The sequence below is a fragment of the Monomorium pharaonis genome, chromosome 11 (genome assembly GCF_013373865.1).
Source record: "Monomorium pharaonis isolate MP-MQ-018 chromosome 11, ASM1337386v2, whole genome shotgun sequence".
Taxonomy (NCBI): domain Eukaryota; kingdom Metazoa; phylum Arthropoda; class Insecta; order Hymenoptera; family Formicidae; genus Monomorium; species Monomorium pharaonis.
The window spans coordinates 14,829,109-14,853,221 of NC_050477.1; the positions used below are offsets into that span (position 1 = coordinate 14,829,109).

General features: G+C 36.8%; 1 protein-coding gene across 5 annotated transcripts; it reads right to left on the bottom strand.

Annotated features, from left to right (window-relative positions):
- Positions 1-594: 594 nt before the first annotated feature.
- LOC105840118 lies at positions 595-23,987 on the bottom strand. Of its 5 annotated transcripts, XM_012687057.3 has the most exons (9): positions 23,151-23,986; positions 17,818-17,980; positions 13,583-13,740; positions 7,278-7,434; positions 6,899-7,195; positions 6,414-6,727; positions 6,179-6,353; positions 6,001-6,103; positions 595-5,890 (listed from the first exon to the last, which is right to left on the bottom strand). In XM_012687057.3, exons 2-9 carry the CDS (start codon positions 17,969-17,971, stop codon positions 5,140-5,142), a joined length of 2,109 nt encoding a protein of 702 aa, XP_012542511.1. In that variant the 5' UTR covers positions 17,972-17,980; positions 23,151-23,986; the 3' UTR covers positions 595-5,139. The 5 variants fall into 5 exon arrangements, with proteins under 5 accessions (XP_012542511.1, XP_036149392.1, XP_012542486.1 ...); XM_036293499.1 differs by having other exon boundaries at positions 6,001-6,353; positions 23,800-23,987; XM_012687032.3 differs by having other exon boundaries at positions 6,001-6,341.
- Positions 23,988-24,113: the final 126 nt, after the last annotated feature.

Genomic DNA, 24,113 nt, shown 5'->3' on the forward strand with positions numbered 1-24,113 from the left:
ATAAGACTTGTGCTGCAATCTCACGACAATCTTATGGCAATCCGTAGCATCATACATTTGACTACAAGCTATTCAAAAGTCGGTAATATCACCATCGTCTTTTAACAATAAATCTTGATTTTTTAAATATTTATAGAATTTTATAATATCATTACGTAGAATATCCAGTGCTATGTTTAAATAACTTAAAATCATCTAGAAATTAAATAAATTGCATGTACATGTATTTTAAATAAGATAAAAATTATTTAACTTTAATTATTTAATTGTTATAATTTTAAATTTATTTAGATGAAAGGTTAAATTTTATGTACATAATTTTAAGATAACTGTTGTTGAGTAAAACAATTTTGAGATATGAAAACAATAAATTCAAGAAAAAAATTTTTGTAAATCTCCATTTCTTAAGAACAAAAATTCTTCAAATAATTCAATATAAACAAAAAAATATTTCTCTCTTTATTATCTATATTAATACACAAATAAAAATAAAAATTGAAAAATATAGAGGAAATATATAATGGTATATTATACATATATGAAATGTAAAGTAAAGAGAAAGAAATGTAACTAAGATAATGAAACACGATCTCATATTATCGAATTATATATAGTATATTTTCTAATCATAGTAATACTGTTCCATTAATAACTGTTACATTAATTACAATGTGGTAATGAACTAAACGCATTACTGATGATTACGAATCATAGATTAATTATACAAGAACCAAAGAGCCCAGATTCATCAGGCGCGTACCTTCGCATCGACATTCATGTAGGAAAGGGTAATGAACGCAACATCAATTATGCTCGCGTACATTATGTATAAACACGTCCAAACACATCGCCCGATCCAGTAGAGTAAAACTCGCATAATGATTTAGCTAGCTACGTACATAGCAAATTGCCTATGTTACATATGTACCAAGCACCGGAAATATCATCACAGAAGTACATGAAAAAGAAAAAAAGTTTTTCTAAAGAATCTAAAACTCAAGTTGCAAATGTAAAAATTAATTTTTGTAAGATGTCATCAAAATAATCATGTAGGTTTAAGTTGATTGCTAGAATGTCAAAACTTTTTGCTGTGCATGATTACTAATAATCACGCTTGAACATTCTACACAATTATTCTTATGATCCAATAAAAAATTATTTTTAAATCTCTATTTAGATAAATTTTTTAGCAAAACTCTTTTTTTGTGTACTTTTAATAAAATGAAGAGTTCGCAAGACTTGTTAAAAAAATATCGATCTATTGCGTTTCCCTTAATATTTGTGCTTGCACTTGTTGCGATTTTCAATTACTGTTTTGAAAAATATGTATATCTCTGCGTGATCAATCGTGTATTTTCGATGCTCCGTCTCACATGTAATACATTCGTGTATATATTGTCTTGATATTAAACATACAGAAATAATTAAGAGCAAGATCCATCTCTCAAAAGTTTGGTTTCTGAAAAAATACTGCGCTCTGTAAATATGGAGCTCTGTAGAAATTGCCACTTTTAATTTGTACGGCAACATTCGCGACGGGCGCGTTCAAAGCTTATACAAAGAGTACGCTAATGTCATTTATTTCCGCTTCTTTGATTCCTATGCAATGTAAAATTTATTACTCGTCTCTGTCCTCCAAAACTAGATTGTATTGCAGGTAATTTGTTTTGTGTTACGTGTTCAGATGGTCGTGAGGAAGAACATGTATACGAAATTGTTATTCGTGATTGGATGATTATAGAAATAAAAATGCGTACCATGAAGTATAAACAGCTTTACGGTAATGTGGATGACTCACTAGCTACAAGAAACAAAAAGCCGCAAAGAATCGGCGGGAGGAGGGATAAAATGTCTATACGAGGGTAAATGCACAGTTAAAGTGAAAGAGATAGTACGAAAACATTTAGCTCAAATTTTGTACACTGAGAATGTAATTGACTAGCTCTACGAATGGAAAACATTGATTTTTTTCGGGTATTCGAGGCCCGAGACTAGATATCAGGAGACCCTTTTGCTTAAAAAGCGACCCCACCTTTGAGCAACCCTTTGGGTATCTACTAAACTTTCGTAATTAAACAGTGATCGCACGTCCTAAAGTTTGCAATATAACTCACTCCTTCTTTGCATCGGTTAAGAGATGTTTGTAATAAATCTTCATTTTTAGTCGATTTAATTGCGATTCCTTCGAACTCGTAAATAATCCTAGTTATTGCACTCGCCCGGTAACACAATCGCTAAAAATTGTTATCCGTTCGTCTCATATTGCGTCATCATTTCATGATGAATAAACGATAAATAATATAAATAATATATAACAGAAAATCAGAGAGAGATTATTTCGTGCGCGTCATTGAAGATCAACGGTATAATACAAGCATCTCTCAATATCTAGCCTATTGAAAAGCCACGTCGACCTTAACTACTTATGGATGGATTACATGTGTTGGGCCTTTACGGGCATAAAAATTCTACACGAACAAGAGAGCTCCTTTCGCCCATCGTCTCTGCTCTACTTACAATACGCTCACTAAAAACTAACTTACTACGATAATAGATACAATCACGGCAAAGACTTTCGATTTGATCGATTCGCAATTCTGCAACAACTCGACACGAGTCCGCTGACGTCAGCAGTAGTGACTTATAGTCTCTCAAAACACAACCTTTCTTCTATGCTTTTACAGTAACTCCCAAATTCTCGCACTCTATAAAAAAAGTGCTGTTTAAAATAATTGTGCTCTGCTGCGTTAGTTTATCCTAATATAATAACGATACTAATGAAGTACATAACGTGTACTTAATGTGTACCCTGCACTAAAACGTCGGATTGAAAAGAATAAAAAAATATTGACATTTTGCAAAAAGCAGAATTCAGAAGATATTAAATTAGATTCAATTAAATATCTCCTGAATTCTGTTTTTTTTGAGAATTCAATTTATTTTAAATATTAACTCTCGCATTTAAAAGAATTCACTTGACTCTAAACATTCTTCACATTCAATAGCAATAAGAGGCATTTAAATGAATACGAACCATCGCAAAAGATTCATTTCTTCTGCTAATTGTTATCGGATTCAGAGGCATACAAGATTTCATGATTTTATTCTCAATATCGCACTGAAAAGTTAATTGGCCACGATTCAATCCGAGATTTTTGCAAAGCAAAATTCATAATAAAATCTCGTGAATGCGAAACACTATTTTTGAATAAAAGATTTTATGCAGGGTACAATTGTGGAATTTAAAGTTTTATTTATCGCATTTTGAAATTATTAAATTGCACAGAAAGAATATTTAAAATGCTGTTAGCGGGCGAACATTTGGGAGCGATTTAGATATAAAACATTGTTTTGGCATCTTTGAAATATTATTTTTTTTTTTACATAAAATTGGCGAATGGGAATTATCGCTAATTTTCCGATAATACACACGCATATGCAACATTATTATTTTGAGATCTCTCGCATGTTCTTCTTTGGTTGTTTTCCAGTCATTGAGAACAATAAGTTAAAATTTTTTTATAAAAATCTATCTACTGCAGAATATAGAAGAATCGGATCAGTAATAATCTCTATAGTGAAACAATCATGGGACGGCCGTAATTTTTGAATGATATATGGGAGATTTTATAACTCACATTTACTAATTACATGCTGTTTCTTAATGAAAAAAACGAGTCAAAAAGTCTTGAAGCATTGTTTTTCTCTTTAACAGAAGAGGTATTGTTAAATAACGTCTAACTAATCTGCGCTCTTTTTCCTAAGGAACAGCAGTATGTAATAGACGCAAATGATAAAATACCATGTATATCTCTCCGATTCTACAATATTTTAAGCATTTACGCAGCCGACATTAATTTTATTCCATATTTTACGCATATTGAATTTTTCATATTCGATGGCAGTTGAGCGCAGATCAGGCCAGTCGATTTTGCAGATGCTTACCTGCAAATAATTCGAAGTTTTGGCGATCGGGGAGCTTATTGATATCTTCTCGTATCCTACGAATGTATTACGTATTGTAAAGTGAAAGATGGATGCAGTAATAAATGTAGGATTGCGGCACAATGCAAATCGAAGATTTAACAGTAATTATTATTGAAGATTAGTGCAATTTTCTTAATCGCTGACTTGATCTGCGCTTCTTGGACATTTATCTTTTTACAAAACTCACATTGAGAACACACGAATCGGCCGGTTCAATATGAACTCACGATTCGCAATATCGTGTATTTCGTGGCTTTACTTTAAACACACACGTTGTACATACAGTAGGAATATTAATTTAACGTGTTTGTTACCGAGTTAAATAAGAGAATGTTAATCTTTTATGTAAAGAAATAAAAGATAAAAATCTAGATATAACTTTTTACATTTTTTATGATTATGTATGTAATCATAAATAAATATCAATAAATCGATAAATTGTCATTAACAAATTACAAATTGTAAAATAGAAAATGCGATAAAAAGAACGAAATGACGTAATAATTTCTTATAAATTTAATGATGATGTTATAGATACGTATTTATTATTACCTATTTATTCATCTATCTATCGGCACATTAAAACAAAAGTGAAGATTTCTATATTTCTCACCTAACCAGCGATTATGTTATTATAGATTACTTTCTGCACGATAAAATTTAATATATTTAAAATGACTTCTCCAAATATATATTGCGCATTGTAATACAATGCTGGCATTTGTCGGAAACAATGGCTACGTTTTGGCATGCTACACGATACTTTTCTTTCGATCTGTTTCGACGTTGACAATCACAACGTAGAAGATATGACGCAAATGGTAATAGTAACTAACAAACTTTAACGAACGTAAGACGTCAACAATTACAACCAATCTTATACAAAAGACCTATTCGCTCTGTAACGTAGAACGCATATATAAAATTAACGATGTAAATCAACTTTACTGTTAATAATAATCAAAAAAATGAATATGAGGATAAACGTCGAAAAAAATCGATCTCTTCAGCATTTACCATCAAGAAATATTTGTAAAACACCACAGCAACTTGTAGAAATAAATTGGACTGCACGAACACTTCTCTCCCTCGTGCTTCTTCTTATCACTAACAGTGCGCGGATGACTCAGCTTAGTGGACCATCAATCATCCTTAGAAGATATGCGGCGCCAGCTGTAGCTTCCAAAGAGAGACCGGCCTGGCGAACACCGTGACTTGACCCTTTTCCTTGCCGCCGACTAAAAAAACGTACAAGGGTGCCGGGCCGTAGATAGGTGTTTTAGCGTCGGTCGCATCCACCGCCGCCACCTTTGCCCTCTGCCTCTCGGCCCTTGACGCGCTTACCGCTCTTCTCGACGGTGAACCCAACGGCAGGCTCTTCGGTGGCGCTCGGGGCACCCTCTTGATCTCCTGAAGCTCCAAGAGTTCCGCAAATGTTTGCGAAGCTGACCTTCCAGGTTCGTCCTCCAAGACACTATCGGGCGGACTGTTAAGCAACTTGGCATACTTTCCGTCTTGCTGCTGCTGTTGCTGCTGCTGATGATGGTGCTGATGATGATGGCCAGATTTCGTTTCGTCCAGCCCGAGGTAGTTCGGATTACAGAAACCGAATTGGCCCTCTCGTATCGTCGAGGAGGAGACAATCGGCCTGTGCGGCTTCGATCTTCTTCCGGACACCCAGTCGTCATCCGCGAGCGGGTCACCTGGACTTCTCGCCTCGATACTCGCGTAATCCGATGTCGATTCCTCGCCTTCTTCGAGGTCGGCGAATCGAACGGAAGCGGAAGTCGGGATCTTCGTCGTCGTCGGAGTTTTTGGCGTTTGCAGAGCGGCTTCATAGAGATGTGAACTGTAACTCTCGCCGCGGGTGGGCTGACAAGCTTGGTGCACCGCTGCAAAATCTCTGCAACGGGTGTACAACAAACGGTAGGAATCTCGATGTTTAACGAATCGTGAGGTTATTAAATACGACCGAATTAAATACGTGTAATTATTTTGTAAAGGTACAATTACCGTCTTTCCTCTTGAACCTCGATCAGCCTCGACGTGGGCGGTTCCTTGCGCTCTTCACCGTCGCTGTTCTCATCCGGATCAACGAAGACCAATCTGGCAGCCTCTACAGGCGTGAGAACAGGAGTTGGTAACGTCAAAGCACGAAAGTTTGGCACCGAAATAGGATCTCTGGTCATACCAGAAGTATTGCTAGTATTGCTAATGTCAATGGTCCTCGCCGTTCCCTCGGACGCTTTTTGTCTTCGGCGGGCTAGCGTGTTGGCACTGCGAGACTTCACCATTCCCGTGGAGGGTTCGATCACTTCGACGTCCACTTGCTGAAAAGGATAATACGTGTTTGCCTGCATGCAGGCCTAATGGGCATATAAGTGTGCATCTACTGAGAACGTATTTCAGCCAACTTGTGCACATACCTCCTGGGGGCTTTCCTCGTTGTCGTCGTGTCCGCTGAGAACCGAATAACTGCACTTCGTCGGATGACTGAGCCTCGACAGATTTATTTGCGATAATTTTGAAATTTCCCTGAGAAAGCTGGGTCTGGCGGAGGGCGCCTCGTTTGGCGATATTCTGTTGCTCGCGAGCCTGGGTCTTTGACTTCTCGGCCTCAGTTTCGAATTGTCTATACTTGTCCCGCGAATTACCAGCTCGGATACAGCGAGTGCGACGCTTTCAGCTCTCGGCTGTGGTTTTGGTCCTGGCACTGATAGCTTCTCCCAAGTTTCTGTGCCTGTCGAAAATAAAGTAATTTATAAAATACATTTCAACGCGATATTTTTAATATTACACGTATATTAATAATAATAGTAATTAAAATAAAACAATATGTTGACTTATAAAAATTATATAATATTATACACTTAAAACACTTTATTTATTACGACGACATAGTAATGCGTACCGAAATGAAATCTCCAAAGCTCGTTTGTCGCCAAACCGCCACTTTCCCCGCCAAAGATTAGCATACAACTTGGCAACCTGCACGCCGCGTGACCATGAAGAGGTCCAGGGCCTGGTTTGTTCTTCAGCATGGACCACGAAGCGCTGTTGACGTCCCATCGCCAGCAGTCATTCCTCTCTTGAAGATCCGTCATCCCGCCGTAAATATACATTGCGTCACAGTGCAAAACCGCTGAATGCTTGTGTCTCGCAGCCGGTCCGTTTTCGCTCGACGAAAGCAGATGCCAAGATTCAGTTTCTTTAATATCAAACAAGTTTAGTGTCGTCATGTATAAATATTGATCGAGCTATATACGAGGTACAAAGTAAAGTAACGTTACCAAAATGGAAAGCCCACAGTTCAGAGGAGCTTCCACGTAAATCTTGATAACCACCGTATACGAGCATCTGTCCGCGATGTACCAAGGCGGTGTGGCCTCTTCGACCTCTAGGAACCACGCAACCCCGTTGAGATCTCACCTTCCTCCAGATATTTGTCTGAAAATTGTAATCATTTGTAATCTGATTACTTAGCTCTTTGTTACTCGGATTATTCCTTTTAGAGAACTTTTTTTATTTCAATTATAAATAAACTTGATTCTACATCTCTGTACTTTTTAAAAAAAATTGTGAAGATGACATATAATAAAACCGGCCTGCCTTGAAAAGGAATAAAGACCTCTAATTTGCAACCCTCCAATTCTGCCGTCTGAATAGGCCCGGCTTTAACTCTTGGGGCTGCGATAATCGCCACCGCCACACTGAATAGAGATGCGAAAATTATTCTCTCACCAGTCGCAATGCGAATTCTAGTAAATGTTTCATTTATCAAAAAAATATGCTTACAATAAACGTGCTATAAAATTCTGCCTTCTTAAATATTTATTAAGCATATTTTTCTCTCTCTCTTTCCCTTTGTTTTTCTCTCTCTTTCTCTCCCATATTTGTTACATAATAATTTAGTTTTTAATGATTTCTGTATAATTTATATATTGACAAAGTAGAAATGTGTGTATTTTGTAGTAAATTGCGCGAGTTTGAAAATATGTGTACTACATGTATATTAATGTGCATATTAACATGAAAATATATATATTATTATATATGTATATTAAATATGTATATACGCACATATTAAATCGTATCTGGATTTTACTTCATGTGAAAAATATTTAATTAATAAATGGAAACATTTTCACTGATGTCGAAGGTGTGGCGTAGCAACGTACGTAATATTATTGCAGGCAAGAGGCGTACTGAGTATTCGTCACTTTTATATTTGAGCTTTATATAATGCATTCATAACTCGAGCTTTCATCCGGTCACGAAAAGCATGCGGCTGAATGAAGGAATGTGTGCAATATGTGAAGCCACTGGTAAAGGTATTATATAAAACTACAATGTGGATATATTACGAGCGAGAATTTCTGCATTTGAATAAAAAAGATAAACAATGCAGAAAATACACATGGAATTAAGTATTATAAGTAGGGTAAACTCGGGTATGATGGCCATAGTTTTTCAAAATGAAAAAAACATATTTTTATTATATAATAGCGTTTGATATATTATTTTACTGAAGCTTAACTACTTTACTGAAGCTAAAGCATGTAACACTATCGACATTATAGAGAAAATACTTAATAAAAATTTTATATTATCAAAGTATTGAAACATAAACATAATTGGCCATCTTTAGCAACTTTTAAGCCATAGTATTATAGTTAGTCATACATATATTTTATGTAGTTAATATTTATAAAATAAGTAAAAAACTTATAATTTTACATATTTAGTTTTATTTGTCACGTATTATACATTTAACTTTATTTTTAAACATTTCTAATAATGAATGTTCATATAAGTTTAGCATCTATTTAACTTATTGTCAGTACTAAAAAAATATATATGATATATCAAATTTAAAATGTTAGGTACGCAGCTTAATTCTCTCTTTTTAATAAAATATATACATAAACACTTACTTCGAAAAAAATCAAGAGCCATCTTACCCAAATTGTGAGAGAAAAATAGTCATAGTATTTATTAAAAAATAGAAAAGGAAATAAAAGATATAATTACACATTACAATTTACACACCTTCATCATGTGTCTAATGTTAATTGTGACATCTCAACTGTACCTTATTCGACGTTGTGGCAATTTTTAATGAACATATGAAAAACTTTGCAGGCAGTCAAAAATGAAAACGTGATATAATATCCACAATATTATTATTTTGATTAGTATACGCACATAAATTACGGTAAATATCGATTATCTTTGAAAATAATTACAAGAACACATTATTTCAAAATTATTGAAGAAATTATAGCCATTGGTCATCTTCTCTGTATGGCCATTATACCCTAGTTCATCCTATATTCAAATCTTTATTATTCTGTCGAGTCTATAACATCATGACAATAAAGATATTATATCAAAACGTTATTCACGTAGCACTACGCAATACTCTTCTATGATTTTTAATGTTCATGTATCGCTATATGGGTGGATAGTAAATTTATTTATAACATGCCGTTACCTTGGAACAATTTCCATGAAAAGCGTGCCGCAGAAAACAGCATTCTTCACATGTATTCCATTATATTTACACATATATCGATGAAATCAATACCGTTGTGCCCAGAGAGATTTATCGCTTAGTCTAGCAGAAAATTTCGGGTGTGCGTATCAACCGGCGTTTTAAAATCGCATTAGCCTTCTTTTCTCTCCCTCTCTTCTATCTCTCTCAAAATACCATGGTTCATGGAATTGCAACATGGAGATGAACAAATGAACCGTGTAACTGTCTGGTGACTATACTCGAGAGAGTCTCTCCCTTTTGCGCGACGAGAACGAGACACAAGTTTCCAGATTGCAGATTTCCAACTTCAGATTTACCTCAAGAGATGATCGAGTCGCTTCAATCTATCGGCTTTAGACGCGCACTTTATGTAATTACTTTCGACACTCCTAGTTGGCGCGACGGCCATCTCTGTGGCCGTTATTCGCGCATCGACACACACTCGTGCTACGGGAGATGTAGAGAGTCCATGTGCTTCGCGATAGACGTTACTCCGAGCAGGGTAAAAGACCCCGATTGATTGCCGCTACACATCAAAAGGACTGCCGGTGTCTGTTCCACTCTTCGAGGGAACTGTGTGTGTATTTACTGTCCTCGGGATATTTAGTCATGTTTATAAATATACATCTTGTCGTATGTACATACACATGAGAATAGTGTCCTATGATAAAAGATATTTTTAACACAAAGAATTTACAAAAAAAAATTGTAAAACAAATATAAATCTCCAGCAATGTATCGAATGGCTTTCGTTACTCATGAATGAACCGTAAAGAGTTTCTTTTTTGGTAAATGTACAAATGTAAGAAATATAGAATACATATGCACGCGCCTTCTTTCACTTTCTAGTCTCAAAAGGTAACGTTTTAACGAAGTACAGAGGGAAATGAAAGAGAGATAGGGATGTAAAGAAAGTAGGGAGAGAACAAACGCGCCGAGCAACCCCTCTGGCTAAGCCAATCAGGTTTGCCTGACGCATTCGTAACGCAGATTTCAATAATACACGGCGAATAGACAGAAACAGCGGAGGGATACACTTGTATTTTCTCCATGGTCCAACGATTAAAAACAAATGGACCAAGAGTAACCATGGTAACTCAGCCAAAAAATCTCAGGACATACAATAGCTGGAAAAGAGTTGGCTGCTCTCCCGTTCGATACAGTTTGTCTATAACGCTTTGTCTATAACGAAATATTCTTCTCGATTGTTTGCAGTAAAATTGTAAAATTTTATTTGTTAATTGAGTTATTTGAATCAGGAGAAAAAAACAATATTTAGAAAAACGTTACATTTTTCTGAATAACGTTATTTCCAATAACGTTATTTAGTTAAAAAGGAATAAAACAATGATACAATAGATGGACTTTTGCAGCAGTAAAAACTACATTAAAAAATTGTCAGAAGGATGTAGTGGATGAAATTTATCGAGTGAAAGAGATAATATTGCTGTCGAAGGAAAATTGGTGTAGTCAGCACTATGCCAAACCGTATATCAAGCCATAAAACGCAATTCAATGCAACCTTGCAGATTTGTAGTAAATGCATTTACACGAATAAGATTAGACTTTATTTGATTATTGGTGGATCAGAAATATAAATAGAGGCCCAAATTCTCCGCTCACTTTTATCAATAAAAGTGAATTAAGAATATAGACTAATCTTTTTTGCATAAATTTAGAATTTCTTAAATAAGAAAATTAACATTTCAACATTTTCTTTATAAATAAGAAAATATCCGATTGGACATTGAATCGATGACGCGTGATGTTTCGCATCCTCGCTTTTGATGCGGAGTTATTAATTTTTAATGCCACGCACGTGAGTGGCAACTACCCTTGGGAGAATGAAGCCTTGTCTGGGTTTCAAGGGTACGAATCGGAGAGAAAGCCTGTTAACACCAGCTGCTGCCAAAAACCACCCTCGACTTAAATTACTCTTGAAGGTCCCGTGAAAGATGTACTGCCTTTGAATATTGTATAAAATTAGAGGGCACGTCAGCAAATGTTTATAAGTGCACGCAGTGTGTACCCATATAAAAAGAAAAAGAAGAGAGATAAAGTCATTTGATTATAATAGGTTTGATTATAATAGATAGATAATTAATAATATTATGTTTTTCTTCTTTTTTGTAATTTGCTTGTGAAAATTAATAATTTAGTTTTGCTTTTAATTAATAAAGTTAAGTTTTTAATTAAATTTTTCGGAAAGTTTTAAACGCCTTATTTCTTTCAGTGTGTTTTTATGAAAACGAGATATAAATCGAAATTGTGTTAATTTTAATTTGTGTATTGGAGATAACTTAAATCACATAACATAAGTTTATTGCATTGGTCATAATTATATATCCGTTAGGTCATAATATCATCAATTGGAAATTAAACTGAATCCAATATTGCAACTCTATATTCTGGAGATCGATTGAAATTTAGTAGTATTTCAGAACTGAAGTAATGCCAGCAGCTTGAACGTACATTTCGAACATTTAATCGAGGCAAAAGCTCATTCGTCATCATTGATGTCGATGCATTTCTGTCATCTTAATATAAATGAAGCATTACATAGACATCGTCTCAATAATTGAGAGGATGAAATATGTACGAAATATGTCAAAGTTAAAATGAAATACTTAATTTCTAGGTAGCAAATATAACATTTGACATATTGTAATAAAATCGAAAGATAATTTTAGATGACTTGTAGATTTGATCAAGATGATTAGGCACATTAATTAAATCAATTAATTTAATTTAGAATATCTATGAAATGTTACTAGAATATTTCCGCGTGATTAATATGTTTCATCTAGAATTATCAGGATTTCAATTGAATTTGTTATCAAGATTTAGTTAAGAAACGACCCATGCGGTCTGATTAGATGAGACGATGGGCAGCCTCTGAATAGCCTCCGGGCAATCGCCATAGCTGTTACGGTGATCAGAAGGAAGGTTTGCACCCCTTCGATTTGGTAAACGAGACGAAGGGCAATATTGGACAACTGCGCCAAAGTTGATTGACAATATCGCGCATCGATACCTTTCTCTTTCCCTTAACTTTTAGATGTAATTGCAGACCATAATCTCATATCAGTTAATAGTGTAAAGAAATAAAAGTAACACATAACGCTAAAATTGTAATTCTTTCAGGAATTATTTGATTTCGTCAAAATAAATTAATTATTAAATTTACGATATGAGATGGTGTATAATTTGTATTTATAAAATGCGATCAAAATATCGTATCCTTTGTTAGAAATAAAATTCATTCTCAAAACGGGAGTTAAAGTTACTACAGTATTACGGTAATAGCATCTCTTACATGGGAAAGGCAAATTATTAGGACAAACGTTATTTCCGTGAGAAGCTGAGATTGATCGATGTTAAAACTAGATCGTTCTCATTTCTCGAGAATCGACGAGAAGTGACATCGATTCCGAGCTACGCTCATTTTATAGAATTGATTTTCCGCACGCGAGACGGTCTCCCTCGTAACCGGAAGAGGCTAACCACCCCGTGTTGCTCGCGTTTCGCGTCGCGCTCATTATTCTCTCCCAACCCCCCTCCCCTCCCGCCTTCCTATGCCTCAAGAAGTGCTTGGCACAACGGGATAACAACGTGGCTCGGCTGAATTTCTACACGTGTTCGATCCGCGAATCATTATTGGCGAGATAAACCTCGATTTGCCCTTGGTAGCTTGTCATCCGCTGCTAAAACCATCCCTCTGTGTCACCACACGGGGGCGAGGGAAAGTGACACAGTCTACCGTCGTCAAACTCGTAAACCGATGACGTCGCTATCGATTAAGCGACTTTCCTCGAGGGTGCGATTTTTCCGTCTCTCGTTCTCTTCTCTCGACCCTCTCGCGAGGCTCCCCTCGTCGTGGGTGGTCAGGATCATTAAGAGTTTTCTCAACACGACACGACGCTGGCTGTTTCGAGAGATCGTTGTCAGAAGTGCGGTGGGAAACTACGCCGATGTTTATCACCGAAAAAATGTTCACTATCGAGCGACATCATTCGCGCGGGAGGCGATACGTTGCATTTGTACATTGAAGGGCATTACCTTGACGTTATAAACCCAGAGTGGCGTTTCCGTTCCGGCGGAGAAGCCCAGCTCGCCGCCGAAAACGTAGAGGCAATCCTTATACGCCACCGCGCTGTGTTCCTGGAGAGCCGGCGGTCTTTCGCCACCCGGATGCAATTCTTCCCACTTGCTCTCCGCTGCAAAAAAAAGAAAGGCCTGTCACATGTAAATCCGACATCCTTATCCCCGGATTAAGTATGCAGCTATTACGGAAAGTGCACATGTTGCAGATACACGAGAATGCAATATTTTGAGCTTTTCTAATGCACTCGTTGCATTTTCATAAGCGACTTTTGCCTCAGCAGGACGCATACTACATAACTCAATTCTTTATTAAGAAATACAATTGTTTTTTTCGTCATGGTACTCTTTAAATGTAATCAGTGTGTTCATCAATTTGCAATATATTATGACTGCGCTAATTAGTGAGTATTCACTGTCTTTTAGTAATTTCGACTTCAAAATTCGTATATTATCACTTAAAGAACAGTGTATTTATTTTACTAATTGAAAAGTTATAAATATAGCACTGAAAGTCAGTATATTTTCATTAATTTTACTAATTGCCATTTAGAGAGTAAGACACGCGATACTTTTTACCACCAATAATTAAAAATTTTATACTTTGCGCTTTAATAATTAACGTTGCAGACGGTTTTACATTCTGTGAATTCTCACAGTTAATAATTTTCAGCTAAATATGTTTTTTAGATATTAAAAAAATGAGAAGAGGACACAGAAGAACAGATTTAAGATTTATCGCGTTATTTCATCGTAATGGCAAATGTTGGCAAAGAGAATATTAAAATCTCTCGTGTATCTGGCCTCTAAATAAAACAGAGTCTAGTAGTCCTTCGCAACTATCGTCGAATAGGAAGCCCGAGCTCCCTCGGTGCAGGTATAAAAGATATAAAAGCGAGATACACAGCTCGTTCGAGTGGCGCATAAATTTGCACTTTTTATCGAAATATCTTTTTTTTTTTCTCCCGATATTCTTCTTTAGCGGATATCGGAGTGAATCTAGAGATATTGCTGCACGCGCCAATCGTTATTTCTTCCTCCGTCCGTGCATTGCATTGAATTGATTTTATGCCTTTTCTCGGCGCAATCTTATTCCTGTGTTTCAGATGACAGCGCAAAAAGCTTTCTACCGAGTTGGATTTCTATGAGATTAGATCGCGGAAACTTATTTTACCCAATTTACTTCAAATTAAATTATTTGTTGAAGAATCAGTTTTACATCTCATTACTCTTTTTTTTTTCTACGAGCACGCCTTTCTCCGCGATTCTGATTTCACATCTCTTATATCGCGCCTGGCTCTCATCTCGCCACGACCCCCTCATTTTGTCCCCTCCATTTCGCATTCTCTTTATTCACCCGGAACCGCTTTGAGAGGGATGATAATATCCATAAATAAATGAGAGGACGAAATATGTGGGACTCGTGAATGACATTCATAACGACACCATCTAATTTCGCAATATCCGCAAAAGCTTTAGTTTCTCCTCGGAACGTGCTCGAGAACAAAGACCTAGGTAAGGACCGTAACGTGCCGGCTGAAGCATCTTCGGTGTCGCTGGAATGATACTAGATGCTCGACATTGATTACGTAGTATACGTGTCGTATCTATAGTTTTGGCAGTGGGACAATACCATCCTTTGTCTAAAAATATGCATTGCGAAATTGCAGCGTGTTCAATGAACAAGAGATCCGGTACTTCCGAATGTGGGTGGGTGTAGGTGCTTTGTACAACAATTGAGCTACTAGAGCCACTCTCTTTAAATATCTTCACGACATAAGCGGGAATATTTAAAATTTACTTCGTGTAGAAATTATATATATATATGTACAGAAAAAGTTTTATATAAAAAATTACTATGTATAATAGTAGCCACGGATCATAAGAAGTTTCAGAGAATTGTACCATAAGTATAAATATTATATGGCAATTTGATAAAAAGCATAAGTAATAAAACTTTTTACAATTCCTTCCTCAATCCGCACTGCTTACTACAATAATTTATGATATAAAATTTTCTACGTGTATGAGAGAATTGCTGAATGCGTACTGGTTTCCTATTTTAATCGTACCTTTTGAATATTTTACACTTTTTAATTAATAGGTTATGTTTTGTTGGTTCTAACACTAAAAAAAAACATACAATTGATTTCAATTTTTTATTAATTTATGTAACTGATAAAAATGTAATTATGCAATTTCACATTAAATTTCTTTATCTTCATAAAAGATTATAATTATTGTAAAATATTTTAAATTTATTGTATATACATATTATGAATTTATATATATATTATTTAAAATTATTATAAAGATTAAATCAATATTTTTATAAAATTTATCGAGTTTCCTATTTAAATCGTTCTACCACAAATTTTATTGTAATAAATTATATTCGTGTAAGACAGGTAAGTGATAGTAATATTAACAATTAATATAAACGAATACATGTTAGTTACAAAAATTAATTCTAGCCAGTTTTATTTCGACTTTTTTATTTTTTCATTATTGTTATTCCTTAATTAAACATTTGATCGGTTTTTTAATAAGTTATTAGTAAAATAAGTATTAGTTAATAATTCCTTACATTTTTTATTAATTTAATTTGTTAATTTGATACTTACAAAAGCTATACAAATTAATTTATTATTGAGGAAAGAAAATTTTTGTAATAAATACTTGAAATATCGAGTTACAATTTCCAATGGTTATTTGTACACAAATCAATATCAAATGAGAAATATAACAAAAAACAGCTTAGTGGTATATATTTAATAACTCTCCTCTAAAAAGAAATTTATATTCTTAAGAAAATATAAATGCAGTCTTTAAATCAATATTGATATTCTTCTTCTTTCTTTGTAACTTTTTTCCACCAATTAAATTGTCTTTCAAAATGCATTCTTTTCCAAGACTAGTTGCTCCTCCAATAATAGAAGACAATGCAACAGAAACCAGGTTCCGTTCAAGTACTCTTGTGATCCTTCGAGTTATCACAATATTTTTGCGAGATCAAGTAGAGCGACAAAGCTAGGCTTTTAAAATGGGGGAGTTGGGACATCGTCGGGTACATTGTTTGCCCCAGGAAACGAAGCGCTACCCGTCAACCCTTCCGCTTCTGCTTCAATATTCACCCGAACAGGCACACGGCACCCGAACAATACCCTTTGATTAAGAGAGCCGCTCGAGCAAGCACGAGCGAAGCGAGTTCGTGTTACATCGACTATACTTGACTTCATAAATCACCGTTCTTCTCGCGATTACTTTAAGACGTCAACGTATCATCGTAGCATCGTATTAGGGACAAGCCGTCCTTCGTCCCATTAGTAAAAAATACAGGACGGAAATACGTGGCAAGAACAGTTACGACATGAGATTTTGAAGTGGAAGTAAGATAAGACGCTAATTCTTCCCTCCCTCTTATTAGGGATAAATGTCACGGATAAATGCGGATGAAGGCGATGGAACATTTTAGTCGGAGGAAAATCTCACCCTGTCACGTACATAAGCCACCGATTATGGCCGGCGGACGCAATTAATTCACGTATGTCTGATCTCCGTGGAAACACCACGTAATTGTGGAGTATCCTCCGCGGATTTAGCTGATGTACGTAGGCTTTAATAATGGTGCATTATTGATCAGACTGAACCCCGCGTTCAAATTCCGTCGCGCACCCTCGTTCCATGGGGTGCGCCATGGGGATGCGATGGGGTGCCGTTGGTCAGAAATACGTCGTATTACATCGCGCACTTGAAACCACTCGAAATACCGCTATACCAGCCTCTTGCGATAACTATCGGGATTTTCTATGTTCTCGTAGCAACGCGTAGCCGAACCAGTGTTCCAACGCCTACACGGAGATAATTTTTTCTTAAAATTTACCCTCAAAATCTAGTAATTGTGAAATAATGTGTGACCTCGAGGAATTTTACTATATTTTTTAGTAAAATTTACTATACTTTTAGTGAATTTTACTAAAGGTATAGTAAGCTTTACTATACTGTTAGTAAATTTGACTAAAAAGTATAATAAAATTTCTCGAGGTCACACATTATCCTCACAATTACCAGATTTTGAGGGTAAATTTTAAGAGAAAATTCTCTCCGTATAGGGACGCAGTGATTAATGCAATATATTGCGCGATGGTGCGCGAGCTGACGTGCAAACGTGCAAAAAAAAATCGAAAGCTCACCAAGGCTATACCGCCAGAGGTCCTTGAGAGGTAGATTTCCATTTCGGCCACCAAGAAGATATACGTGACCGGCAAGTAAGGTGGCACTGTGCTTGCTCCTCGAAGGTGGTGCTGGCCCGTTCTCAGTGCCAGCCGCGGTAACCGAGCTCCACATTTTCTATTCCTGAAACAAAACGCGGTGGAAGTCATTTTTATCGGACCCACTGGTCACTAGTGTCAACGGAAGAACCGCTGTCGGGGAAAGTTCTATTATCTACTGCGTGGCGAGCTTTATTAAAACATCGGTAACACGGTGGCCTTATCTAAAGCCAATTAGAAGCTCGGGAGATTAAACGGTATCCTGTAATAGATATAGATAGTAATGGCATTGGTTTCCCTCTGGTCTTTCCTGATATCTTCTTATCCCACCTTCCGAATGTTTCCTTCGTCTAAGGATTTACTGCCGAACAATGGAAGTTCCGCTTTCATGGAACCTGAAGATAAGATACATTCGTCCAGCTACCGTCTTTCTATCCGTCTTGTATCCTCGCACATACGTCTTTCTTAATAGACGTTAACGAATTTTCCGAACAAATGGATGGCAATTTGTTTCCATCTTCGCGACGAATATATTTCTTCTACTTTTCTACTTTATATTTCTACTCTCCTACTTTATATTTCTTCTACCTATTTTTTATCACTTCAGCGTTCGGTTAAGAATTGACTTTTCGACATAAAGTTTCGAATTATCTAAATTTACATGCAATTTTGAATGATCTAAGAGGCACGAGTTTTGTAGAGGAATACCGAGTGCGAATTTAAATATTTATTGAATCGGTAGAGATAATCGGATTTGAATCTACTCAGGAGTTTCGTTGGCCGTGCGCCGATCTACAATTTTACCGGGCGACAATTTCTAGGTAAAATTTTCAGGAAATAAAGCGCTGATTAGATTTCGAGAAAAGCCAGCGTCAGGTGCGGCGATTCTTACGCGGTCCCCTAAAGCGAAGGTTGCTGGCCATCATTGGCCGGCTCGTATTCCCTTGGCGCTGTTGCATTAGTAACACACCTCGCACATCTGTTCCAAGATAATCTATTTCCGCATCCCTAGTTTCTTCACTCGATTTATCAACGGTCTCCGCGAAAGCCAAGGAACTCTCTCCGACAGGATTTTTAGCACATTTGAGAAAGATAATGCCTGCTATTTATATCGCGTGATATATCGTATCTTTCCCAAATGGACAATTAATTAAACGTAAGTACTATGCTTTTTCCCCCCAAGTGCATGTCTCAATGCCTAACAATCGGCCCATCGCGCGCCAGCCAATAAATCCAATTACTCGAAGAAGCCGAGCTCGGCCTTCGACATTGGCCTTATGAGTTTCCACCCGCGCCCATATCCGGCGCGCCACGGCACTCGAAATTCAATTATCGCAGCTGTGAAATCGAGTTTCGGGTAAACGAATGCACCCTCACGCGCGTCCCGAACACGCGTACGCAAATACACGTCTCTCGCAGGGCAATACGTTTCGGGATAGACGCTTTCTTTAAATGGAATTTGTTTCATACAAATCACTCACCAACGGTAAAAAAGGTGTACAAGAAAAAAAGTATAAACCTTCGTATTTTATAATAAAACTATTTTTTTTCTAATTAATCATACTGTTGCATTAACATTCCAGTAGCAACCTCAGCTTGACGTCGAAGTGTCATCAAATATGTCATTTTAAAGTTAAAGAGACATCGCTGCTTGAGATTATCTTACTCTTATTTTATATTAAAAATGACGTGGCGAGTCTTTCCTTCTCTAACGAATGATCAAATTTTAAATATACATACGAAGAAAGGCACAAATTTAAATCTCTGAACGTCAGATAATTCAATTGACATTGTTATTGGCAAAAATGTTTCTTTCATCGTAACGTGATAAATGAGGATTGTCAAGTGACTCGGATTATTAAAATTTTTATCGATACGCACGGGTTTATTTTTATCTCGTATTTCACACACAGATCGGTGAATAAGACGCGCCATTTCCTCCATGAAGCTTCCCGCCGTAGGATCTCGGATATGGAACATATACGTGAAATGCGCGATCGCTGGTAAGGATTTTACAGCAGCCTGCACACACGTGTCTGAACTATATCGACGGATTCCATCGGCTTCCGGGAGAGAGAATGCCGAGCGATAATGTCCCGTCCGCAGATTTCAGGCTGCACGAGCCGTATCGGTCTTTGCACCCCCTCGGTACGAACGTTCGACCCAAAAGCTGGGATTAAACGCGCGCCATGGCAATTTTTCAACGATTTCACGGGCTCGACTTCGAGATTTACGATACGCAAAACGTTTGAAGATTTTTTTTCCCCCTCGGAAAAAAATTTAGGGATGTTTGAATGTCAAAATCTCAGCTGCGAATGTCCGTCTCTCTTGTCTTTGACATGAAATTCTCGAATCGTGGAAACATTTTTTACCAAATGAGAACGGCCGAACGTATCGATAAAAACTTTGTTTCGCAAGATTTGTCTTCAATTTGTAAATTAAATAAACTGAGTTAATTTTTAGATCCAGGGAATTAAATATGAACGAGGAAGGGCATGGAGGCCACGGCTTTCAATTCGCTCTGGAATTGTTTCTAAAAGCGGCTATCTGACCTTCATCGCGTATTAAATGAAATATGCACGACACGTTAAGTGATTAAAAGTCTGCAAATATAATTACTTATGTAATGTAATAAATAAATACATTATATATTAATACAGAAGTCTAAATGTACTTTGCGAACTTATAATATCCATAATCTCTGCAATATGGAAATGCGTATCTATTTGAAAATGTATCGTGAAAGCCTAGTAAACACATAATATCTGGAAATATCGACAATTGTCGCTGAAGTGACGCCGTCCTTCATCACAGGAGATGTACCACGCCGTCACCATACAATGGAGAATATCCTATCATCCTTGACGAGGGAACAACGCCGCAGCCGCGAAGAGAACAGCACGGATTCGAGAATCATGCGGATAGAGAACGGAAGCACGGAAGACGCACGACCTGCTCCCTTTCCTCCAACGTTACCCTCGTGAGATTTAAGTTAAGGAGCGGGAAGAGTTGGGGAGATCCGAATCTAGCCTTTGCACACCGAATGTCGTGAAGATGAAATTGACAGTCGGTCGATACCGCGGGTTTTTTATCCGGAAAAGAGAGACGAGGAAGGCATTAGTTCGCCCGTCTACCGTAATATTTAAAAGACATTTCAATTTGACGAATGCAGAGTCGATCATAAAACGAAAAGGAAGATTTGCAATATTGATGTAACAATAATTAATATAAGATTATGTTACGTATAACACAATTAAAATCAAGAAAAGAAGCTAATGAACAGCAAGATCTTACTGCTCAATAAAATTGTTTGTATAATTTTATATACAATTTGTAGTTCTTCAAACCAAGCGTCGTTATTTTCGATCTTGAAAGAAGTTGTTAAATTAAACCAGCACATTAATATTACAATATTAAATTGATAATTGATTAAATTGAACTTAAAACATCTCGGATCATTAACGTTAATAAATATTTTAAAGTATTGTAAAAAACGTATTTCAACAAATATTATCTCTTTCAACCGTATTTTATATTACAAATTAATATGGAAGATATCGTATCTTTCATAGATTGCTTCGCAAGATAAAATAATCCAAGGAAATAATACAGAGACAAATGCATAGAGAGTAACTTACTTGTTAATTGTTCAAATTCGTATCTCTCAAAATATATTATATTATTCTATTGCAATACTGTGACATTGAATTTATTTTCAGAAGCATTTACATAAATGTTTTCCTTTAAACAATTTGACAGGGCGAACGCCCCTGCGTTACAAGCAACCCACGAAGGCCCACGAGTAAAAGAAGCGCGATTCTTGTGCAAACACTGCGGTAGTTCTCATTACCGATCCCTTTGTGCCGGAAAGAACATCCTCTAATCCGCTGCATATCTTAAGGGACGCTCGTCCGTTAGTGCTTTATTTAAATTTCAAGTAGCGAACACGCAGACTGTAGAAATTGCAAAGTCAACTCTTATGGAATGGTTTCAATATAATCATTAATATAAAAATTATTTCTAAACAAATGCGTTTGTCACATTTTCTACTCTATGTTTATTAAAAATTATTAAAGTAAAAAATTTTTTTAATCAAACATTACTTCTTATAAAGAGATAGAGGACTTATGGGTACTTATTAATTTTATTTATTACTAAAAAGCTGCGTAACGTCGCGTCGTATGATATGTGAAACGTACAGTTCACACATGTATAAAGAACATTGATTTTCTACGAGGTTAAGGACACGATAAATTGCAAGCACCTACTATAGCCACGTGACTTTTATCTCCCTGGTGAAAATTTATAACTGCCTACAATAGTTTTCTCCTTATTGAAATTCTTAAGCACTATCGTTCAATCCACATAATCAACGTTTCGATTTTTTTTAAATATCCGTTTCTTCGAAGAAAATGATTATTTAACAAATTGTAGCTGGCACTATATACCAATCAATTGTAATATTTTTCCTTCGGCCAATAAATTTTATCGAAGGTCCCTTTTCTTCGTCCACAATAAAATAGATTTGAAATTGAAACCGTTTAAACCGTGACAAATTTCATCGACTTTGACAAATGCAATTATTCTATACAATTTCATTGAATTAACTTGATCCATACAGCAAAATATATCTGAAATCAGATATCTTTATGCTTACAATTTTAAATCAATTTTAAGATATCTTATTATTAGGTATTTATAGAATTCTGTAAAACATCATGACTTGATGTCACGTATTGTCTGTAAAAGTATATTTGCAACATTTGCATATAATATGGTCGGTATAGAATTTTTTATTTTATTTAAATTTGCTTCATGTTTATTTTGAGATATATTTTGTAACCAATAAGATTGAAACAACATATCTTAAAATAAAATTCAGACTATCTTAAATATAAAAATTAAAGATAAGATTAAACATAAAAATCAATTACATCTAAAATAAAATTATCATAACTTTTTAGTGTCTTGGCGATATCTCAGAAACATTCTTAAGATATCTTGACAGTGCTATGCAACAGATATTCCGACATATAGATATTTTTAAGATATCCCTATTATATATTTTGCTGTATGAAGAAAATGTTGAATCTAAAAGTTGATCTGATCGGCTTTGTTTTACGTTGATAAAATTAACTAGTTCGCCGATGCGATTTTCTTGTTTATACACCGAAATTCGAATTCACGTTGCTCCTCGAATCGCTTTTGCTTCAACAACTCTTTCCATCAGTCGTAGCGCGAGTTAACAGGCTTACCTCTTAGCACGGCGAACCTTCTATCTCATTAAGCCGGAACGAATGCAACTCGTGACCCACATGCAATCGGCTTTAAAAGCTCCCAAACACACACTGCACTATGCAACAAAGACACGGCGTGCAACCCTCACTTCAGGCATGCAGCTGTCGCAATCTTTCTCGGCACCACATACAGCTGCACCGGAAACTACACACAGCACACGTAGGACGAACATACGCGCGATGAATGGACAGAGATGTATCGAGGACGGTCTCCAGAAATTAAGGTAGAGCACATATAACAACAACAACAACAACGACAGTTCCCTTCGTGAATGTCACGGCGCGACGGTAATACAATTGCTCGCGCGAAAAACGACGCTTGGTACTCGATACGCGTGGAGCGCGGAATCCGCGCGCGTATAAATCAGTCGACGACGCGCATCATCGTCGCCCTACGCGGCGGCAGCCTCCGCGGATCCGGCACGCTCTCAAGTGCGAAACACTTGGCTCGCATCAGCCTCGGCTCTCCACGCCTCAGATTCGCGAAAGGGTTCAATGAACTTAACGCGCGTCGTGTTATCGAACGTTATCGCTTTTTTTTTTCTCCCTTTCGCGCTATTATATCTGCTGCGCCTCGCGTCACCGTCACCGTTCAAAGTGGTCTCACCTCGGGCGATCACCGCGCACCTTCACCTTCGCGCCACGAGCATCGCGGGAATCACGCTACGAGGTCTCGGCTCTCGTTCGCCCCCTCGTCTCGCCTTCTCGCCGCGCGATCTCGCTCTCACTCGTCGAAACTCGACGGAGAAAAGCCCACGTTACGCGGGAACGGCGGGCAGCCTGCCGCTTGTTTTCTCCCAACTGCGTCCGGGTCGAGCACCTACCCAGCCGGAGTCGTCATTGGGGACTCGACGCAGGCGCGCTGCAACGAGCAACCCTCTTTCCCTCCGTCGCAGCGGCCCCCACGTACTGTCTTTACTG